Genomic DNA, 23,266 nt, shown 5'->3' on the forward strand with positions numbered 1-23,266 from the left:
ATACATTTACCAAAGCCTGACAGATGTTCTTCCCACAACAGAGCTCCATTAAAAGCACACCAGTGAGCCACTCTGTTGCACTTGTTGACATGCTCCATCATCATCAACAGACACTGTAGTTTGTTGTGACTCAGTTCCACACACACCGTCCTGCTGACGCAACAACTAGAGCAACGAATGGGGATAAATCCATTGATAAAATAGTCCCAAAAAATGGGTTTGTGTAATATTTGTTAAAAATATTAACTTAATATTTAGATGTTATATTTTAGCAATTTATAAAGGTTTGCCAAGTGGCTCTGGGATGACGGAGGACGGAACGTATTGAAACACCAACATTTAGAAAGGAAGAAAAATGCAAGGATGTCTTTAAACCTTCAAATCTCTCCAATAAGTAGCTAGAGATGATGAGTCCCTCCAGTGAGATAATAAACACTAACATAAAGTTGCGGAACTTGCAACGAGACAGAAAAAAAAGAAAAAGTAAGAAAAAGTCAATTAATTTTAGAAAAGAATCCGTAAACTGTAGGTTATAAAAAAAACAACAGATTGCATTTATAATGCATGAATGGGTATATTGATTATCAAGAAGGGTTTAAAAGACTTTCTCCTTTTAGCCTCTGGTGTATTTTCTGATGTGGGCCGGTTTTTGACAGTGTATTCATACAGTCACTGTGAGTGTGCGCCACCATAAACCTGTTTGTTTCACCTTTAGCCTCATAAAACATCATTTGGGTGTTTGTTTTTTATTCTGAGGACATGTGTGTCTTTCCCATTCTGTAGACTTCCCCTCATGTGCCTTTATTCACACTCCACGCAATTACTCCTGTTGTCATGAAGAAGGGAGGATGAATCACAAATGTTGATAGCTGTGGACACTTTGATAGCGTCTCTCTGAGTTATGCACACGGAAAGTGACGGATGTAGACGTGTGAAGACTCAATGAAAGAGAAACCGAAACCCTGGCAAAGTTGTATAGTTGGTTCTTTGCCTTCGATCTGAAGCTTTCAAATGCTGTTCTGCAATCGATCAAGCACGTAGGTAAGGAGATTATACAATTTAATGTTTTGAACTTTTTAAATTTAAATAATTGTCAACAATTGTATTTACCAAGCATACATGTTTTACATTTATTTATATAGTTTTTCGTTCAGGGGATTACAAAACCTTGCGACAGGATTTCTCAATTCATCACAACTAAAACTTTCTATCTTTTGTTGTGAAAGTTAAAAGGTAAACAGAAACAGAAAAACAAATGCGGTTGACCATATTCTTTGAGTCGACACACCTTGCTGAATGTCGGCACATTTCAGCAGAAGTTGGACCAACAATAAACTGTATATCAATTCCACTACCCAAAAGTTATCATAACAGACGTAGAAAAACGTCTCTATAAGTCTATAAGTGACGGACAATAAGTGCATGGACCAAATTAAATAATTTGGCGTATCTTTACTTATAATTTATTTGTTGCGGTCTGGATGTAATAATTATCTCAACAAATACAACAACAAAGGCTTTTAAATATGTAGAACCTACCCTAGCTTTAATGGAACTGAGTCATTGATGTTGGTATGATTTTTACCCACTACCACAAGTCAAAATATCAGCTTTGAAAAAAGGTCCATTAGACAACCGAGATAAGGTCAAGGATACTGTCAAAGACCCCTGAGGAACCGCAGGCCTTCATGGAACCTCCTGTGGAGTCCCTCAAGGTCCACAAGCCCGTAAGGCATCGAAGACAAGCAGCGCTTTGTGTTTGCAAAAGGAATTGTGTGTGTGCGTGTGTGTGTGTGTGTGTGTGTGTGTGTGTGTGTGTGTATTGTTCATTGTGAATCCCAGACTTGACATGTGTTTGATACCACAGCTGAAACAGATGTTGCCTTAGGTAATTATGGAAATAACTTGCTTTGTGTCTCCTCAGCAGGTGTTGCTTCAGTTCATCTGCCGTGTGTATGTGTATGTGTAAGTGTGTGTGTGTGTGTGTGTGTGTGTGTGTGTGTGTGTGTGTGTGTGTGTGTGTGTGTGTGTGTCTCCGGGGTCCTCTAAGGATGTGTCTTTACAAACTTCCTGACACCCACGCAAGCTCAACAACAGTTTCTGTACCTCTGTTGTTATTTTGTACGTGTGCACTCCATTTAGCTTCACTAACACAGGTTCAATTCTGATTACCATAATACAAGCAGCAACCAATTATACTGATATTTGGCCTGTGGGTAATACACAGATGAGCATATGCTATTTAGTTTAGTACGTGGTTTCACAATAATGCAGCGTAGATGCTGGAATGAACAGCTTTGCATTTATTATATCAGCTGAACAAACTATGGACCGACCAATCACGGTTTAAGTCTCTTCAGCCTAACCAGTGATGACTGGAGAGGGCCCAAAAGAAGAAAGGCTATCCTTCATATTTGGAGCCCAAATGCACCAATATGGTCTCAATAATAAAGTTTGAATGATTGCATTTCTCTTTTAGGGCCCAAACTAGTGTATTATAATACATGTTGGTGTCTAGATTATAGTCTATATTTCTTTGTTTATGATTGTGTGTTTTTACTCATATTTAAATGTGTTCTGTGTTTGGATTGTTTGGTCTTTTTGTGCATTTAAATGGACTTTTTATTGTTTTTATGTCTGGACCTTTTTTTTGGCTTGTTTTATTTGGATTTTTCCTTCATGCATTTCGTATTGATTTATTCATAGTCCTTGTGACCATTATTATTATTTTATGTTGTTTCTTTCATGCTCCCCAACTCCTGTTCCCTGACTGGAGTTCCCTATGTGCTTGGGCGATGCACAATTATGTTTCACATCATCCAAATAAACAACTGATCACAGTATGAATACATGTTTACTATAGCCTAAAGGCCAGGGGAAAGATTGAAACATTTCTCAATGTGAAACACAAATGTCAACACACATTTTAGAGAAACACTCAATGAAAACGATTTAGATTAATTACTTGCACAAAAACTGTCAAGTTGGGTATAAAATACCAGCGTTTGATGGATGCATTTGGCGAAAGCTCTCCTAATAAGACTGGAACGATACGGCACCTCAGTAGTTGTAACTCTGCACAAGCAAACTGAAGTTGATCTGTTATCATCACTCCAACTGACTTCTGTTGGCCCTCTGAGAATCTAATCTGTTCTGCTCCGATACGGTGAACATAATGCACCTGATTCATCCAACGTGGAACACACATAGAGAGAACCTTCACCTGACCTGACCGGTGCATGGCCCAAACACAATCAACTTCATTCAGGGGATGTTCTAAAGACCTTTTAGCACCACGCCGGGACCAGCTTGTAAAATGTTAACCACAAGTACAAGCAGCAACGTTGTTCACAGCCTTCCAAATCCAGTCCTGTCTGGGCCGATGCCTTGAAACCAGATCACATGACAAATACAGTTTGGCGTCGAGTTACACGGTGCAAGCAGCCGGTCACATTTGTGTCTTACCTGTCGAAATCCCAGACTCCCTGTGTGCTTTGTAGTGGTTTAGTCCAAGCGGCAGAGTGCTCCCCACTCGGTCCACCTCCCATCTCCAACAGGTTACAAGTAGCTCCCAACTGAAGAGGAAAAAGGAAAAGCTCAGCTCCTCCTCCTCACTGGGAGCAAAGTTCAACTTCCTGGTGAGACAGACTGTTGATAGGGTTGTCACTGTAAAAGGGTAGGAGTGGGCTTATAATGGGATGTTCTCCCTAGCGGTTATAGTACCTGGCTGGCTCTGGGAGCATGCACTGCAGAGACAAAGAAAACTGGTTTCGCAACTTTCCGGGCAGATCACAGCAGAGCTGCCTGAGCTGTGAAGTGAATGAATGAATGAGTGCACCCGACCTACTTACACAGGTTCAAGAGCGCCTTGTAGCAACATGCACAGTGGCTCATATAAAGACTGTGTTTATAGCAGCAGCATCATTAAGATGATTAGATGATATTGACACAGCCTGTATGGATTTTGGTGATGATGAGTTAGGGTATTCACCATTTAATCAGAAACCTTTGTGCTGTGACATAAAATGTGCACATTGTATGATTGAATGGGTAACCTAAAGAATGAAATATGGAAAATAGTTTTGATACTTTTATTTTGCTTAAAAACTGTTTCATATACATATTTCTAAACACAGAACCCTGAGGTCAGAGAACCCTACGGTTAGAGCATAGAACTCTGACATCAAAGCATAGAACCTTGAGGTCAGAGCATTGAACCCCGTGATCAGAGAAACCTGAGGTCAGAGCACAGAACCGTGAGATCAAAGAACCTTGAGCATCTTTAAAATCCTGCCTATGAGCCTGACGAGTTTTCTTGTTACTTGTGGCTAAATTGCATTATTCTTAACAGAAAACATTCATATATAGTATATGTTTCACACAAAGGCCTGTTTTGTGATCTCAAAAGAAACCCACATTGGTAAATGAAAATTAAATCTATATAATAGGGTTGTGTTTTTAGTCGAATAACACTTTTTTTTTAACATAAATCATTGTTGACAAAAATGATTGATTGGTCAACTAAGCGACTAAAGAGGAGGCAGCCCGATTAGAATCACAATAAAAACAAGCAACATGGCTCTGAGGACCACATAAACAAGCAGATGTTATAATATATATATATATATATATATATATATATATATATATATATATATATATATATATATATATATATATATATATATATATATATACACACACACTCATTCATACTCATTCATATACTCATTCATATACTCATTCATCTCACCACGTCTAGTTCAGAGTGAACGCGTAATGCCTCCTCCGGCCAGTAGGTGACGCTGTCACTTCATTATCACTCGTTCAGAGGCACCAACTTCCTATTTGTTTCCGGAATCAACATGAAATATTTTGGAAGTATCTGCATGGAACTCTAATCATCATAACTAAGCAATATTAGTACATATTCTGACCATGCACGGTATCAGGACTGAGAGTCGCACCACGAGACAGTTGGCGTGTTACGGTCGGCGTGCCGCTTCTCTTGCGGTGGGCTTTTCGCAGCCGAGTGGCATCTTGCACGTTTGACAGCAGCGTTCAGCATCTGCCGAATTACAAACAAACGTAATCTTAAATTACGATGCCGCTCGCTCCCGCAAACCAGTCCCAGTTGATACGGTCCAGTCAGAAGGACGAATATTATCAAACTTTCCTGAGAAACAACGCCAACGAAGCCTTTCAAACACTTGCAGGTGAGTTGGTTTAAATCGTACACGGTGGGAAACTTTCGCATTCGTCTTCTGGTCAGCGAGCTTCCTTCACTTTAACATGTCACGTTAGCTTCATAGCTAACGAGGTGCGCTCTATTTATCTATTTGACGGACATTTAATACACCGGTCAGTGACGTTAACGTGGCTCCCGCTGTCCACGTAGTGTGTCAGTGGACTTTAAACTAAAGAAATAATGTCCCAACATGTTGGGAACACTGGTATCTTCGTGTAAATGCAAAGTTGTGGAGTACAATCTCCTAATACGGCCATGAATTGATTCACTGGTAACTGACCTCATAAATCTAAACGCATTTGGCATAGTGAACGTCGTTGAGTACTTCTGCGCATGCGTTGATCTTTGTGAGCCCCAAACCCCAATGTTGTCTGCTCAGTCTGCACTACTTTTTTCTCATATGGGTTTGTTCAGTTTACTAACCAATGGGACTTGTTTTGAGCAAAAGATGATCAATGTTAAAGTGTCTTTCTGTAGGATCCAAAAGATGGCTGGACTGGAGGAGAGAGATAGAGCTGCTGTCAGACCTCGCATACTATGGTTTGACGACATTCTCAGGTAGCTGCCGACCAAACCAACATGACACATAACTTTGCTTCATGTGCGTTTCATGAGCTGTCTCATGAAGAAATCCTTATTACGTGTAGGTTACCAGACACTGGGCGAGGAGTACGTCAACATCGTCCAGGTGGACCCCACTAAGCGCCGGGTCCCCTCCCCGGCCAGACGGGGCCTCTTTGTCCTCTGCCGCGCCTACGCCCCTTACCTGGTGGACAAGGTCCTGGTGTGCCTGGAGAACGAGTTGGAATGCGGACAGGAGAGGCACAGCAGTGTCGGACGGCGACAGGCAGCATCCGGGCTATGGTGGAGCCTGGAGTCGTGGCTGAGGAGGTGGATGCAGAAGGCAGTGGGGCTGCTGTCGGAGCCCCAGAGGAGAGCGTGCGTGCCGGCCGTGTTCGTCCTCCACCAGAGTCTGACCCTTATACACCGACTCCACGCTGCTCTGTTCTACATCAATGGCTCATTCTATCACCTGTCCAAGAGGGCGGCTGGTATCAGCTATGTACGAGATAGTTTTTGTTTTTTGGACATACTACGCCTACGTATGAGTGCCCATTTAATCCTTAATGACTATCACAATGTTCAACCTTCACTTGATCACAGGGACTTGTTTGCATTCATCCAGAACTTGCACATGGTGCATATATATAATCATGTCGAAATATAAATGACAAACTCATTCCTATCAATTTCACACAGTAAACTTGCAGATTATTAATGTGTTACATGTGTAAACGTTTTGTCTGTCTCAACTAAATACATCCTGTTGGTTATTTTCAAGCTTTTCAACATTTTGTCACATATTTCCTCCCCATGTTAGAAGATAGTTTGTGAGTTTATCACTAGTTGAGCACACAAGCTGTCTGTATTAGATACACAGTAATGAACAACTCTGTCCTGAAGACAGTTTGCTGCACACTCTAGGTTTTTGTGCAATATCAAAATACACTGAATTGCCAGTTATTTTAGTTTCACCGAGCAAAAACTAACAGTCGAATGTTCTTCCAAAATGTGTGTAAATCTCCTTTATCCTCTGCGTGTTTAGCTGCGTGTGATGGGGCTCGGCAGCGATGACGGGACCGTCAGGACCAGCTACAGGCTGCTGGGGGCGTTGTCCCTCCTCCAGCTGCTCATCACTGTATGTCTGCAGCTCAACAGCTTCAGACAGAAGCAGAGAGCCCGGCAGGAGTGGAAGCTCTACAGGAACCTCAGGTACCAGAGCATCTGGTCTTAATGCCACGTCAGAGTTTTAGAGTTAACAGTTCGATATTTCAAGCTTAATATTCTGTTGTTTTTTTTGGTTCTCATACAACCTAAAAAAAAGCAGTAACTCTATTAGTAATAGTTAAGCTAGTAGCAAGTACTTATTTAAACATATATACATCTACACATCCATGTACATACACACACACACAAAATAAATGTATATTTGGATATTTACATGGATACATACTTAAAGCATACCTGTACATAAACCTTACATGTAGACGTTTATTCACAAAAAAATATTAATGGAAGGGAAAAATACATTCTTGTCATGGAACCTGAAATATCCACAGAAGTCTTTATTCATTTTTGTTTACTGCATCACAGGCTGAATAAAAATTATTACTGTTCATGATGTGAATCCATAATATTTCACTGACACCAATGCCAGTATCAATTCTGCTAATCAAACCGATTCTTTATCGATTCCCTTATTGATTCCTGAGACATTTTATGTGTGGAAGAAAAAAAAAAGTTGCTGCACATGTTTTCAACACCAATGCAGCCATTTTATTGTCTCTGAGAAACCGGGTGGAATGTTTGCCAAACAACATCAGAAGCAGAGTGGAACCGGATTCCTCATACCTTATTTATGGTCGGATAATTTTCTTTCGGGCCTCAACCCCCTTACTGAGTGAGCTGTAAACAAAGGGCAGATGACAATTGTACCACATCAACCATCTCTAAAGACCTAGCCACTGCTGGACTTTGGTCATGAAAGTTTTGTGTATCAGTAAAAAGAAAACGCATGACGTGAGCTTCAGTGCTGAACTTTGTGACCCGTCTGTCTCCAGCCCTCAGCGCACACAGAGAGCCGGCCCTCGAGCTGCCAGCTGCATCCTCTGTCTGGAGGAGAGGAGACACTCCACCTCCACTCCCTGTGGACACCTCTTCTGCTGGGAGTGCATCACAGAGTGGTGCAACACCAAGGTCAGGCTCACAGCATGACCTTTTGTCATGTTGCTACTTGCGGGAATGTTTTTGTGTCCTATTTGAAAGGGATGCTGTTTTGAGGCAGAACTTCCAAGAGTTTTCTGTTTCTTATTGTTGGTGATGGGTGATTGACATTCAGTAGATGATGACGCTCTGTACACTCAGTACATTGCATAATAAGACAAGGATCAAACTAGGTTTGGGACGAGGTGAATATTTCATGTCCATTATCTTAGCCAAAATAAATGCTCCTGATAAAAGAAAATAAATATAATGTATGTAAAAATGGCATTAAAACATACCTGAATCACTTCAGCTTACAAATATTATAATTCCATCACAGAAAGGACACAAATCTTTTTTTGTAACTCCTAATGTTCCCTCACAGAAAGGGAGGCTGAATAAATTTAAAAAATAGTATTTTTATTCATGATAATGCCTGCATATTTTTAATTTGGCTCTTATTTTTCTCCATAATAACAAGCTAAACAGTTTTTTCATGTCACTCCGGTGAAGATATTCATCATCATTCTTGATAATGATATTAGAAATTCACCACAATCAACCTTTTTCTTTAATCATGAGCGATGCATAACCCAATATTGTCATATCTCTAGATGCAACAGCCTTTGAAAAGCACGCCGACATATTTCATTACAGCTGGAATACTGAAAGTGTCAGATTGACACCAATAAAACACATTACTTTGAGAAGGATCACATTTCATCAGCAGCAGTAGATTATCTCAGATGTCGCAGATTAACATTAATTCCATAACTTGTAAATTAAAACTTGTCTGTTTTCCTGTTAATGAGCTCTCTGCTGTGTGTGTTCAGCCATGAAAAGAAGCAGTGACATGGCGGATCAAGATTTCAGGAGAATCTGCCTGTAAAACATGTGCTTATGTGCATATGATGCGTATCAGTGATTTTAGCTTATCAAACGAGTAGTGCTCCACGACGGCCTCCGGTATTTTGACAAACAATCAGATACACGTCGTCCACATTTCATATCTCCGGTATCGATTGATTGAGGCCTCACTCGTCTCTTTTGGGAACTGTAATCCAGTATGCTGATACTTTCTGCTCTTACTTTGACAGAATATGTCTCCCTGCAGCTGTGCCATTTGCCTAGGTTGGAATAATATACATTGTTTTATGAAAAATTATAGAGAATAAATACATATTTCGAGTTGCTCACATGCATGCGCGCAAATACAGAGTAATTGGACCAAGATGATACATTACAATCTTAAATCTTATTTCCCCAAAATATTCATGACAGATTTTCAGAGAAGTTTGAGTCGGTATGGGCTTGTTGTCATTGTGTCACAATATCTTGGTATATGATATAATCACAATTATGATTCGATTGAATGTTCCATTGACGATGAATGTGTGTGGTTTGTGTTGGACGTCCCTCAGGCAGAGTGCCCCTTGTGTCGGGAGAAGTTTCAGCCGCACAGACTGGTGTACCTGAGGAACTACAGCTAGAGCCTCTGAGCCTCAGGGGCCTGCGGAGACCAGGGGTCAACCAGAGTTCTGAGAAGAGATGTCGCAGTGCCTTTAACCTTCATTCTCCCAAATGGTCTTCAGGCCATGTTCATTAAAATGTTTGATTGTATCAGTCGAATCTTGTAAATATCCCTTTTAATTAAATTAAAACATAAACGGAGGCTAATAAAACTTGGAAAAAGTACAAATAACTGTTTGTTTTATTTGTGATTATGGTTGTTTGAATACTTTAATATGAAAAGGATTATTAGGTGTAGTCGCCCTAAATAATTTGTCATTCTAAAGTATATAAAATGTACATAACTGCTGTTTAAACAAAGAGTGAAGTAAGAGTTGGTGCTATACTTAAATTTTTTACCAGATGTTTGTTGATGCTTGCTCTCTGGTGATATACATGGTGATGTCAAGAAAATGGCAGGGTTTATTCTCATTGGCTTTAAAACTAAACAACCACACAATAGGCTGCTGTCTTTTATGCCGTGTTGCTCTGTCTCGCAAGCCAACTATGAATAAATCTTAAACTTGGCAAGGCTCTGAAACTAGGTTTTTGTATGGAATGAATTGTAGGTGAGCAGACGTGTTGCAACCTGGTTATTACATCCTGGTTATTAAGTCTTTAATCCTAGCAGCGAGATACATGTTCCAATTGTCCCGTATATAAAGGTACATACATAAACTTGGACCTCTGCATTAACCGCCCTAAGCCTATCCATCCATAGGCCTTAAATGAGAGGAGGAAAAACATCAAAAGTTTTAGAGTTACATTTTTTTTTTTACGAGTACTATTTTAATACTGGTATTTCAGAATATCACAACACAACTATGTAGTCTATTCGTCCAATTAAAAATGATGCAGCTTGATCCTGGATGAAAGATGGATGCAAGTCTCTGTGAGATCGTGAGCTCAACAGTCACCAACCTCCCGCTGCTGGGGTCGCCTGAAGTCTTACTTCATGCATCTTATTTCTTGCTGCCGGACGTCCGACTTTTCCAATGTAGATGAATGTATTCTGTCGAATGCCATTAGGGCTGCAGCAATAAACACAAACTAAAACTAAAAATGTCAGAGGCAACGCTGCGGTGCCATTAAGCAAAACATGATGTATCGCCAACAACTGCAGATAAACTGCTTTAATGCAGAACACAAGACTGTGTGTAAAGAATAGAAGGCTAAGAAGCATGCAGTCAGCACACCCTGCTGAAACCAAGCAGATGCTCCTTAAAGGAGCGTTAGCAGCTAAACTCAAAACATTAATGATTTTCTGGAGCCGTCTCGGGGCCCAGACCACCTGCCAGCACTCAAAAGTGTTTACATTCAAACAGTCAATCCCAACACACTCAGGTGGCAATTTGTCTGTCCTGTTGACAAGCAGCCAGTTCACTTGCACTGCTGTCATTTTGGATAATCTGGTTTCCTCCTCCACAGAGAGCATGACTGGCAGTGGAAGCAGATGCTGCCAGGCTAGCGCTGATCCCCGAGCTCAATCATGTCTATTAGAAAACACTGCGATGATAGATGTCTGCGTCTCTCTCTCTCTCTCTCTCTCTCTCTCTCTCTCTCTCTCTTTCTCTCTCTCTCTCTCTCTCCCTCTTTCTCATTTGAAAATATTAAAACTCTCCTCTCCATGATTAACAACTGTGAATGTTGTTGGCTGCAGAACGATCTCCACTAAGTGGACATGAAGAGAAGGCAGGCTGATTCACTACAAGCTATGAGTTTTGTGGTAGGATTCAAGATTTAAAAAAAACTATTGTCTGCCACATAATGATATAAAATTGCCTTAGTTTTGGGGCTCACAAACAACATCAAAATCATACGCCCGTGAAAGACTCATAAAAATGACATTAGCACACAAACAACCCCATAAATAAATAGCAGTGCCATTAACAAAGCTGCATTAACAGCAGTGACAGTGCTTGGCTTTGTTGAAAATGGATATTTCAGTGGGAATTAAATAATTTTTTGTTGGTTCTCTTTTTGGTCAGACGTGCTCTGAAACAGCAACGTGATGGGAGAGGCTGGACATATTATTGGTGAAGGGTCCTCGGTTATGAAAGGACTGACAGTTGGGTGTGAGGGGTGCCGGTGAGTTTGAATGCATGTATCGATGACACTTGTGAGTTCTTTCCTGCTTTTATCTGCTAGGAAATTGTACCAGGATGATCAGCGAGGATGATGGCGGTCGTTCTAAGTTCACGGGGGCCAAGCAGTGCAGCTGCTCCAGCATCTAGTGGATTATGTTTATCAGTGAAAATAAAAAATGTGACATGACGTCAAACCACTTCTTTCAATGAAGTGAATTCAATAGTCAATTATTTATCTTAAAAGTGATCAAAGCAATGTCGTACTTCAACACAGGTGAATAACAGACCATATCCACATGGGGTGTAACGTCTAATGAAAACACGGAGAAGATGCTGTGCATGTTTTGGCCTCTGTGTAATATAATGCCTGACCATTATGTGGTCCAGATTTTCTGCTCTGATGGCTGCTTTGTACTCAGAAACGCTTGACTTTAAGAGGTCTTGTAGGTCTTCCTATGTAGGAAAAGTCAATATTTGCAGAGTTGCAACTGTACTTTTGATGTGCTTTTGTTTCTGTATTTGAGCATCCATTTGGAATGCATTCTTGCTTCCTTTTTTAAAAGTGGCAGATCTAACTTCTGGTCAGTAAGTGTCTGCGGACCCTCCTTAAGACCACAGCCTCCATGCCGTTAAATCTGATTAGTTAACCTTACTTACTTAATAACAGTGCAAAACAGTTTGTGACAGATAAACAATTTGTACCACTAATTATTGTACATTTATAAAATGACATGCCAAACTGCATGGGTACACGTTACCTTACTGTTGCTGCAGCCTCTTGCAAACCTTCAACACAGTTCTCCAGGGAAACAGTTGTTGGCTTTACAAATTGTAAATATGTCTCTAAACATGCACTGCACGTTTCAACACAACCTTGTTTGATGTCGCTTTTGCAGAAAGCTCGGTCATGCAGTGTTCGCTTGTAACTCTGACTTTCCCGGTGCTCGCCCTGCGACCAAAAATCTGTTTGTCAACTTTCATTATGTGACAATTAAATTAGTTTTCAGGTGACCTGACTAGCTCAGGGGGAGGAGTTGTCATCCCGTAACTACTTGCCGAGTAAAGTCAACTCATGTAATGTAAGTCTAGAACACTATTACATTTTTTAGTGCATTAAAGGAATAGTTCAGCCGCAGAATTGACCATTTGTGTATCAATTACTCCTTGATGAACACATGTGTTTCTGCATCAAGTGTTTTAAATTGTATGATTTTGGGTAGTAAGGAGCATGCGACTGGACCAACAAGACTTTGATTATTCTGCACAAGTTGAGTGGACAGATCTTTAAAACAGTGCTGCTGTCGTGACATATTATTTTTAACTTAGCAAGGATCCACTTTGTATTTGTCTGTTCACCATTCAAAAACAACATTTTCTTCAAGAATTCTGGGTAGCATGCAGTAAGTAATTGATGATATAATAATGGTGAATGGACATTGCACGACAGCTCAATAATCGTCATTTAAATGGTGGAGTATTACTGTAAGAACATGTGTATATTTATATGAAAATATATCTTCTTTGGCTTGTTCTTCGTGTAATTACAGACATGTAATTTAGTTGTAGTTCTCCACATATCTAATGTCAAAGAAAGAAAACCAAAAAAAGAAATTGTGGATATTCGCTCCATTTATTAATTAGTTGGTGGCCATTTATGGGGATTGAGCGCCCTCTGTTGGACTTCAGAATGAACTACAATGTGATGTTGCTGCGTAATGATAGTTTATATTCACAAAAACAATTGTATTTCTTTTCCGTATAGACGACTAAGAGGACTGATTCCTTACTTGTATGTTTACTTTTTCTGGTCTTAGAACATATGTTAGAATACTTTGTTTGATTAGTTGTAATAAAATTGATGGATTCGATTGCAATACAATATCTCAAGTTGCTGCAATGCAGTGCACATGCTAACTGAAATATATTGTCCTGTTGTTTACAGGGTGATTCTGTAAACACACAATGTTCCAACCTTCTTTAAAATTAAGTATGGTATGTATATATGTCTTCCAATAAATGATTATCAGATTAAAGGCAACTCAACCTGCTTCTGACTCTCACAGGGTCTGACTGCCACATTAAAGGATTTGGGACCTGAATCGTAGTCACACAGGCTAGTTTTGCCTTTTTAATTGATGACTCATCAATCATTTGGCAACCACATTTAGGTTGCTGTTTGTTCAAACTTTCTGAGCTTCCCAGGATATTAATGAAATCTGATGAAATTAGTCTCTGTGTCTGTCTGCTGTCTGGGCACAAGCATCATAGACTAGGAAGAGGATGTCGTCACCGTGATAACACCTTGTAGACTTCGGTTTGAGGCCTTGAGTTCAGAATGAACTCTTGAGTTTGGCCACCGCCATCTTGTTTTTTACGCAACCATGAATAACACGAGAGGGTGGAGCTGAATATATTGTGACCCTTAAATGTACTGCACCGACATGCAGATGTGCCTTCATACGGCTGCCATCAGGATAGGGGACAAGTTTTTCAGCATTTAGCTCATATACCGAGACCACCTTCCAGCACCATGGACAGCGCCTCAGACGAAAAAAGATTTTTGGTCTGCCAAAATTTACCAAAACCCAAACCTTAAAAACTGTATAACAATGGTGAACACAAAGCACGAAGCTTGCATTTGGTGTAATATAATTAGTGACGGTCGGATATAAACCTAAACACAAGGTATTTAGTGTCACGGAACATGATCAATGTATATGTTAGCTGTGACAACAAGCATAATACTATTCTTATCATTTTAAAACAAGGACAATTTGGTTGTGAACGATGAAAACCAGAACATTTGAATGTTTTACAGATAAGTGTTGGGTCTTGGAACAACCAGTTTACAATCAGTTTATAACCGAGCGCTGAACCAAGAATCAAAATTTTACAATTAGCTTTCATGAACTTACAATTAAAGTTGTAAGACAAAAAACAACGACAACGCCCAAATCGGACAATGCAGTGGAAGAGACCAATCACAAGGTAGCCCGGCCCTAAAGCATATCCTGTTTTATGAACATTTACACTCTTTTCATTCAGAGGAGTCGCCCTTGCTGATAATTAGAAAGAATGCAAGTTTAAGACAATTTTTGCGTTGGCTTTATTTTTCAGACCGGAGGTTTTCCGCCTGGGACAAAAGGTGTCGTTTCACTGACACAAAGGGAATGGGAAAAAAAAAACATTTGTGGAAATGTTTTATATATCTCCCTGTTGTGTGCAATCTCCCTTTAAAATGAACAAATGACAGGCAAAAGGTAACTCTGATGCTGGTGCAGTGGACGGCCCCATACTGCCATCTGCTGGTTTGTGAACAAATCCTATAGGAAGTGACAACAGAAGTGTCTCCGTCCATCACCCACAGCATGTATGAACAGCACAGAATGGCAAAGTACTTTCTTGAAGTCATTTGGTGATGTGGGACGTCTTATTATTATTATATAATGTCCTCCTCTTGTCTGTCATTTAAAGAGGGATAAGAAGAAGAACAGTGTATATGTTTTCATTCATTTCCAACGTTATTGCACAATAACCTCTGTCCCTGCGCGCGCGTGAGAACAATACCGTAATCTACTTTTTATGCCACGCGTGCACATTCCAGCCCCCCTTTACGATAGCACAGTGACATTTCTTTGAGTGGGAGCTGCTGAAACTGCGCCGCGATCCACTTCTACTTCCACTTCCTCCTCCAGAGCCGCCGCCTCAGCAGCGCTGCTTCCCGGTCATATGACCGACGGCTCGTCTGGAGCGAGAGCTGCGCCGCTGCGGGACGGTCTGGCTCGTCACTGTCTGTCTGCACCTGGACCCGAAGGTAAGAACGTGAGCCCGCGGAGCTTCAGCTGCTGCCGCAGAGCACTGCACACGTTGCAGGAGAAACACGGAGGGTGCTGCAACGTGTGTGCTGAGAGCAGAGGAACTAGTTTATCTATCTTTCTCTCTCTCGCTCTCTCTCTCTTTCTCTCTTTTTTTTTTTGCGAGAATAAGTTTTTGGTCGGATAATAGTGTCGACAAATACAGTTAGCTTGATGTTGGCTCTAGATTCCAAGCTAGACGTAATACAATTACAAATGTTCGGTTTCTTCAAATATATTTGAAAATTAGCAAACTAGTGTCCCCGTTAACGTCAAACAGAGCGTTTACATCACTTTACGTTTGACGTTAGAGGGGACATTATTTTGCTCATTTTCAGGTTTGTGCTTTTTAAATTTCGTGGCTTCACTAGAAAGTGTTAACACGCTTTAATGTTTACGATGCGTTTCCTTCGCTTCAGTACAGTGGGTGTCTCTTTCAGCGTTTTGTCAGACGGGACACTTGAACGCATCAGGACTGTAGGCTTCTGTTACTTTATGGTGACACTGGAGGCGGGTAGTGTTTATTTCTCGTAGTCTCTCACTCACTCAGCCCACAGGGTTAAATCAGTACTACGCATAAGCCGATGGCGCGCGCACAAAGATGAGCCAATTGAGATTCATATAGTGTGCTACACAACAACCTCTGATTCTGAAGCCGATCCTGGAAGTGTCTTACAATCTGCATTTGCTCTACTGTCCACCGGGGGCCGACTCCTCTGGTTGTATATAACTTTAAGTCAATAGAAAATGACTCTACTTCTCTATTGATTTATTCCATCAGAAAACATTGTAAACGTGAGTTGGTGTCTCAATCTCTAGTTTCATGTCTCCTTCAATACAGCATGATGTTAATTTAGTAAATGATAGTCATTAGAGTCAAACATGCTTTATAAAGCATTGATACGCGTATATATTTTAACTGTGCTTCTGTATGTATGTCATTGTATTTAATGTATTTCGTATTATCTGGACATTGAGTCTCGAATAAATGTTTGATTGAAACAGACCATAAAGCAAAGTTTGATTTAGGGCGAACTTACTGTGATTGACATGTCGCTGCCGCCACCAGAACCACATAACGCGTCTCACTCTTTTCATTCCAAATATGTTAACTTCGTTTATTGGTTGCAAAAAAAAAAAAATGCCGGACTTGAGGCTTCATAACGGCGGTCGACAAACCAATAGGTGACGTCACGATGACTACGTCCACTTACAGTCTATGAGGCCAACTCTGAAGTTAGCATCGTTAAATGCTTATGCTATGTTAGGGCCATTGTAGGTAAAATATAAAATAAAACATATTACGGCGAGTGTGTATGGGGTAATAGTTAGAGAATATTCTAATTTCTGCAATTAATGTTGTTGTTTTGTGAATCTTAAATACAATTAGCAGTAGTAAAACGCTAACACTAGGCTATAAAGGAAATACAACAAGGTCACATGACTTTGTACGTTTATTAGTTTACTCAACCACTTGTTAGCGACCCCCTTATTAAAGAAACTTCAACGCATCAGAATTCACCAAAAGGGTGTTTACTGACGTATTTTATGTTGTATAACAAAAACATAAAAATCTCTGAAGGTTGTGTTAACCACATACTTTATTTTAGCTACTTAGTCAAGTTATTTGTGGTCCCAAATTAAGCAGAGGACTTAAGCGTCAAAGCGGATCTCAATCCATGTTTGGTAAAATGATAAGTATTGTTATAAATAATATAACTATACTTAATAATTAATGTAAACTAGGGAAGGTCATACATTATGCATTTTTTTTATACTGAATGATGTTCATGTTTGAAGGAAACCATGTCTGTGGTGAAGATGGAAGGCTGGCGAGAGCAGATTCGTAAAGAACTGGACGACGTAGTGGACTTCTGGCTCAAATATTCTCATGATACGACACATGGGTACTGTTCCTAAATATTATTGTGTGTGTGGGTGTGTGTGTGTGTGCGTGTGTGTGTGTGTGTGTATGTGTGTGTGTGTGTGTGTTTGTCCTTTTGATAAACTCGGACCTCTGCTGTATGTTTCAGAGGCTTCTTCACTTGTATCGGGAGGGATGGGAAGGTTTATGATGACCTGAAGTATGTCTGGCTGCAGGGTAGACAGGTAAGTCATGATGTCCTGTAGAACAACTGTCTGAAATGTGGTCATCAGATGCAAGGTGAATATATTCTTTTCACAGGTGTGGATGTATTGCCGCCTGTACCGAACCATGGAGCGCTTCCACAAGCCTGAAATCCTGGAAGCTGCAAAAGCCGGTAAAGCTTATTACAGCTAGCTAAACCTCTTAGCGTCAGCACTACTGGAGGGTTCTGTCTTTGGTTGCATCACTGGTATTAATTTATTAATTTATGATCTAAATAATAAATCATTAATTTCCCATATATAGCAATGCCGGGTGTTTGCATGTATTATTCACACTCATGTTCGCCACAGGATGAACCATCCATTCGTTATCTTTTCCCGCTTATTGAAGGACCAGGACGCAGTGGCTTGGAAGGGCATTCTTCACAATTTACCAGCTCTTCCTTGGGGCTACCCAAGTTAAACAAGATCTCTAATCTCTCCAGCGTGTCCACACATTAACTTTAGTTTAACGTGACCTCAGAGTTTCACACAGATGGTCCAGCGCTGTGTTCTTTTATGACTGATGACAGTCATGATTGTGTTTGCTCCGCACCATCTCCTAATCATCATTACGACATGGTAAAGTGCTCAACATGTCGACACTGTTGGAGGGAAACCTTGGAGCTGCAAAAATGTAATCTTTAAGGGGAACAAAAGGAATGGACAACCCTGTCTAAACCCAGTTGGTGATCATTGATATTTTGTTGTTTGAAATCAATCACGAAGGCAGCTTGTGAAAGAACAGCAAACATTGATCTTTCTTCATATCATCACAATTCTAACTGACTGCTCAAAGCACAAACAGAGCTGTTAAAGGGGACATTGCGTGAACAGCTCACTATTTTAGTGTTTGTGCAAATACGGTGTCTGGAGTGCCTATAAACCACATAAAAGCATGCAAATATGTTCTAATTAAAACCCAAAACACAGTATGAACCTAAATAAAGATATGTAATTTAAATGTCATGTCTGAATAGGCCGTCATGAACATTGACAGCTTAATTGAACAGACAGATGAAGCCAGCGAGTTTGATGTATTTACATGTGAAAACAAGGATTTGTTGCGTTGCGAGCTAACCTACTGTGCGTTATGTGGGTGCAGAAAGTTCACCAGTGACTCCCATGAGGTTTAGTAAAGGTGAATGTGCCTGAACTTGACTGGTTCTTCCACAACCACCCACACATTCCCACATCCTTCCACCCCCTTTCTGAATCATAAGCTAACGTCAAATTCTTCTGTTTGCTTCGTAGGAGCAGAATTCCTCAGAAAGTTTGCTCGTGTCCCCAGCGGCAGCAGCAGCCAGTGGAAGTGTGCCTTCTGCTTAACACGAGATGGCAAAGCGCTTAAAATTCAGAGGACTATATTCAGCGAGTGTTTCTACATCATGGCTATGGATGAACTGAGCAGGGTCACTGGTGACGAGGACATGCAGGTACAAAGCAATAATCCAAACTACATTGCACATCATACATAGGTCAGAAACTCCTGGTCCATGATAATATTTCTTAATAATAAATGTCTCCGGCCATATCTCAGGAGGAACAGCCAGTCTTCCACAAATCACAGCTGTTCAAGCTCTAGCTCTGTGTTGTGACTATAGTCGCCACATGCATTAGATTAGCTTCAAGCCCACTTTTATGCTGATTGTGCATTAACAGAAACAGTCGTGGAAGCTCATCAAGCTACAGTGTAACTAGTTCCCCTTTTTCTTTTCTTTTTTTGCATCTCTCGTTCTTAAAATATAGTCCCAAATGTATTTCGACACTGTTGTGACAGTGAAGACATGATCAGAGCTAGAAAACTTCAATTCCAATACTTGTTGTTTCTGGAGGTAAAATATACCGTTGATGAATGCAAATGTCATATACTTGGTGGTTATTCTATAGTTTGAATTTTCAAACATATTTTTTGTTGTTGAGCCTTCAATATAATAATCTTTGCTCCAATAATATAAATATGCATTAGCACCAGTTAGTTTGAAAGAGGCCCTGTCCTGACAGGGCCGGTGCTTATTTGTTGCTTTGCGAGCTGACCTGCTGTGTGTTATGTGGATTCACCCCAGTGACTCAACTTCCATGAGGTTTAGTGAAGGTGAATGTGCCTGAACACGGCTACTCCTTCCACAACCGCCCACACATTGCCACATCCTTCCACCACCGCTCTGATAAGATGGCCTCTGCTCTGTTGTGTCGCTAGCGTGAAGCTGAGCAGATGATGGCGCAGTTGATCTACTGGGTTCAGGTGGACTCGTCGGGCCTGGGCCGGCCACAGCTTCCCGGAGACGTTCCCACCAACAGCATGGCGGTTCCCATGATGCTGCTGTGTTTGGTGCAACAGCTGACCGAAGGCCGGGGTCAGGAGGCTGCTCAGAAGTACAGGGAGCTGGCCAGCTGGTGTGTACAGCAGATTCTACAACACATTCAGGTATGGACACAGAATATGATGCTTCGTGATTAAAATGACTCCATAAAGGGGTATAAAGGGCATTTCAGGGCTCAACACTAACTTTTGCAAGTAGGGATCAGCTTTTGGTCGCCAAAACTGAAAGTGTGGTTGCCCCCTCAAATTTTCATACATTATTTTACTGGGAAAAAGTTGCCAACACTGGGGTTTATTGTTCAATCCCTTTTAAAATTAAGGGTACTCTCGCTGTTTTTTCAAGATGACCAACCTTGCCTTTTTAATATACTAAATATGACATTTCTTCTTTTTTTTTTAACCTCCTTTTGTAACTTGGCACAGAGAGACGGCACAGCTATTCTCGAGAATGTGTCACTGGAGGGAGTGGAGCTGCCGGGTTGCCAGGGCCGACTTCAGAACCCAGGTAAACACTGCGCCATCTGCTGACCAGTCAGCCAGGCGAGAGCGAGCACAGTGAGTGCACGGGTTGAGCGCTTGTCCTGTCCATTGTTGCCGAACTCGACATTTTCCAATGCGTCTCTGGTCTTCCCCCCCGGATGTCAACCCATGCTGGCTCAGGCCATGCCCTGGAAGCGGGCTGGTTCCTGCTTCAGGTCAGCGCCGAGCAGCAGGACAAGGAGCTCCAGATGACCGCCATCAACAAGTTTGTGGAGCTGCCTTATCAGTATGGCTGGGACAAAGAGCACGGAGGCCTCTTCTACTTCCTGGATGTGGATGGTCACTGCCCCACACAGGTGAACCGATCATCCGCACACATGATGGTGTTTTGCTTTCGATAGCTAGCGCTGTTAAATGTTGTGATTGAAGACAGTGTTTGCATTTGTCTGAATACTGCGTTTTATAAAGAAAAAGCTTGAATTGAGGATGTCTGCTGCTGCTTTTATATTTGACCAGTTGGAGTGGAACATGAAGCTGTGGTGGCCCCACTGTGAGGCTCTCATCGCCTTCCTGATGGCCTTCAGTCAAACCAAGAAGCCAGAGCTGCTGGAGAGATTCTCCCAAGTTTACGAGTACACCTTCAACCACGTGAGTTGACTAAAGTTCAAGGCTTTTGTTTGGGTTGTATCCACATTGTTTAATGCTCTTATTGTAAGCCGCTTATGATGAAAACATCATCGGAAAAGATATTATGCAAATGACGTAACATTGAAAATCACATGTGCTTTTTTCTGATAACTCGATAGACATAAAACCTTTTTTAAGCTTGCTAAAGGTTTTGTTAAGATGTATATTTCAGTGTGCCATATGCCTACATATACATACTGTGTGCCTGATTCTGTGCAGTTTCCTGATGCTAAGAGCGGAGAGTGGTTTGGCTATTTGACTCAAGAAGGGAAAGTGACCCTGGATTTTAAGGGAGGCCCCTTTAAAGGTAAGAACAAAATGAACATTCAAGAGATTTCACACAGCTCCCTCTCGAGACACTAAAAGACTATATACCTGGAAACACACTCAGTGTGGTTACATGTATTCGAATTACTGGCTTAATCGGACTGAAATCGAATTATCCCGTTCATGTAAACACCTTTGTTCGAATAATTGCGGTCCGATTACAATCTGATTAACACCCCTGGATAACTCAATCCGACTCGGTTGATAATTCGGACATCCCGGCATGTAAACGGTGAATCGGATTAGGAACTGGACTATGCGCCTTTGCGCATGCTCAAGATCCCGCCGCCTCTCCCTCCCTCCCTCCCAGGTCGTGACCCAGAAGTCAAAAGAGACAATAAGTTGTAACTGCCGGGAGCCGGCCGGCAGAAACAAACAAACGTAAAAGTGGGGTTACAAGCCGATACTACCTTCGGTGGGTGTCCCCGCGAGCTCCCTGCTGTAGCCAGCTAGCGTTGATACTAGCTCCCTGTTTGCTCTCCGATAGCTCCCTGATAACCACCGAAGGCAGCGGGGTTCTCTCTATTATGAAGAGAGAAGAGGTCAAGCGGAGATGGCTGTATCACCACTAAATGTAATGAAAACAGCGCCACCTATTGTATCGGATATGACAAGCCCCGAAAGAGAGCATAGTCCGACTAAAGCAAGATTCAAATTAATACCATCATGTAAACGCACTGACTGATGGGAAGGGGGCACTTAAATTCCCCTTTAAGGCCTTTGTCGTTGCTGTTTAGACAGTGCTTTCATGATACACACGGTATTACCAAACAGAGAAGCTAGTTACCACACAGTGAACATGAGGGCCCGGGTGCCCGGGGCAGCTTTCTGCTCTGTTCAGCTAGATAATCGTGTTTCTCTCCTTTTCCTCAGGCTTCTTCCATGTGCCTCGCTGCCTGTACATGTGTGAGCGTATGCTGGATGATCTTCTGGCGAACACGGACTGAGCGTTGTGACTTTGATGTTGTAATGACGGGATTGAATGTCTGTTTGCTCGATGAAACCATGATAAACAAGAAAATAGATTTTGCTAATTTTTAAATAATTTCATATATGTTTCTTGGTCAGACTTGGTACTCGCCATTGAGTTTATTGTTTTAACCTTTTTTTTTTCCTGTAATGAATTTTGTGAGTTTTTCTGTGTTTAATTTACGGGTTGCATCATACATACTAAAACATAAACACTAAAACAACAAATGTTCTATCGGAAAATGTGCCTTCTACATGCAGACTGATGTTCTGAGCCAGCTTTCAAGACCTGTGTCTTTACACCCTATTCATTCCCGTTCCATACAGCTAATGTAGCAACTGTGCTACAAGCCTGCCCATGTCTATTCTAACATACCAGTGAACCATAATGTATTTTAGAGAAAGATTTAAGATGACGTAGCTTAGTGCTAATCACATGCTTCTAATCTGCTCACAGGCTAATACATACATTGTATTGAGACATCATAATGTGACATAATAAATGTGGTCAATGCAAATCATTTTTATTCAATTAATTAATTTGTCATTAGACAGTTTATGATGTTGGGGTTTCTGATTAATAGACATTTTGTGAAAGTAGAATTAGACTATGAAGAAGAATTTCCTAGTATAGAGTACACGGCCAATTAACAAGTATTTTTCATCACCTTGTAAAGTACATTAGCTACTTGCTAGCAATCTGTGGCTTCTTTACACACCCAGCATGAAGCAACAATTGTTAAATGGGGGGTGGGGGGTGTCTTCTGTTTGGTTTCCAGCTGGAAGTGTACAGTGGCTTCAACCGAGCTTTTTCCACTGGAAACAGCTGCTGTTGGAAAATAGACTGATTAGAGGGATGAATTTGACTCAAAACACTTAACACATTCAGGTG

At 41.1% G+C, this 23,266-nt stretch overlaps 2 protein-coding genes and 1 long non-coding RNA gene across 3 annotated transcripts; 2 read left to right on the forward strand and 1 right to left on the reverse strand.

Moving 5' to 3' along the window:
- Window positions 1–3,397: 3,397 nt before the first annotated feature.
- LOC137800534 (uncharacterized) lies at window positions 3,398–5,328 on the reverse strand. The gene is made up of 4 exons (XR_011079610.1): window positions 4,938–5,328; window positions 4,754–4,844; window positions 3,724–3,809; window positions 3,398–3,575 (listed from the first exon to the last, which is right to left on the reverse strand). It is a non-coding gene; the product is annotated as an uncharacterized lncRNA (long non-coding RNA).
- pex10 (peroxisomal biogenesis factor 10) lies at window positions 4,712–9,699 on the forward strand. Its single transcript, XM_068597769.1, has 6 exons — window positions 4,712–5,216; window positions 5,726–5,806; window positions 5,896–6,311; window positions 6,855–7,021; window positions 7,870–8,005; window positions 9,433–9,699. The coding sequence occupies exons 1-6, from the start codon at window positions 5,105–5,107 to the stop codon at window positions 9,499–9,501; spliced, it is 981 nt and encodes a 326-aa protein (XP_068453870.1). The 5' UTR covers window positions 4,712–5,104; the 3' UTR covers window positions 9,502–9,699.
- A 5,572-nt stretch (window positions 9,700–15,271) lies between these two features.
- renbp (renin binding protein) lies at window positions 15,272–22,875 on the forward strand. Its single transcript, XM_068597935.1, is given in 12 exon segments — window positions 15,272–15,387; window positions 15,389–15,421; window positions 17,262–17,368; window positions 17,495–17,570; window positions 17,647–17,722; window positions 18,843–19,024; window positions 19,789–20,016; window positions 20,335–20,416; window positions 20,572–20,747; window positions 20,908–21,039; window positions 21,298–21,385; window positions 22,279–22,875. Coding segments are annotated over 12 exon segments (1,305 nt in total). The 5' UTR covers window positions 15,272–15,336; the 3' UTR covers window positions 22,353–22,875.
- Window positions 22,876–23,266: the final 391 nt, after the last annotated feature.

Source organism: Clinocottus analis, unplaced genomic scaffold (assembly GCF_023055335.1).
Source record: "Clinocottus analis isolate CAN_PGR_092001 unplaced genomic scaffold, fCliAna1.0.p SCAF_4, whole genome shotgun sequence".
NCBI classification, from domain to species: Eukaryota; Metazoa; Chordata; class Actinopteri; order Perciformes; family Cottidae; genus Clinocottus; species Clinocottus analis.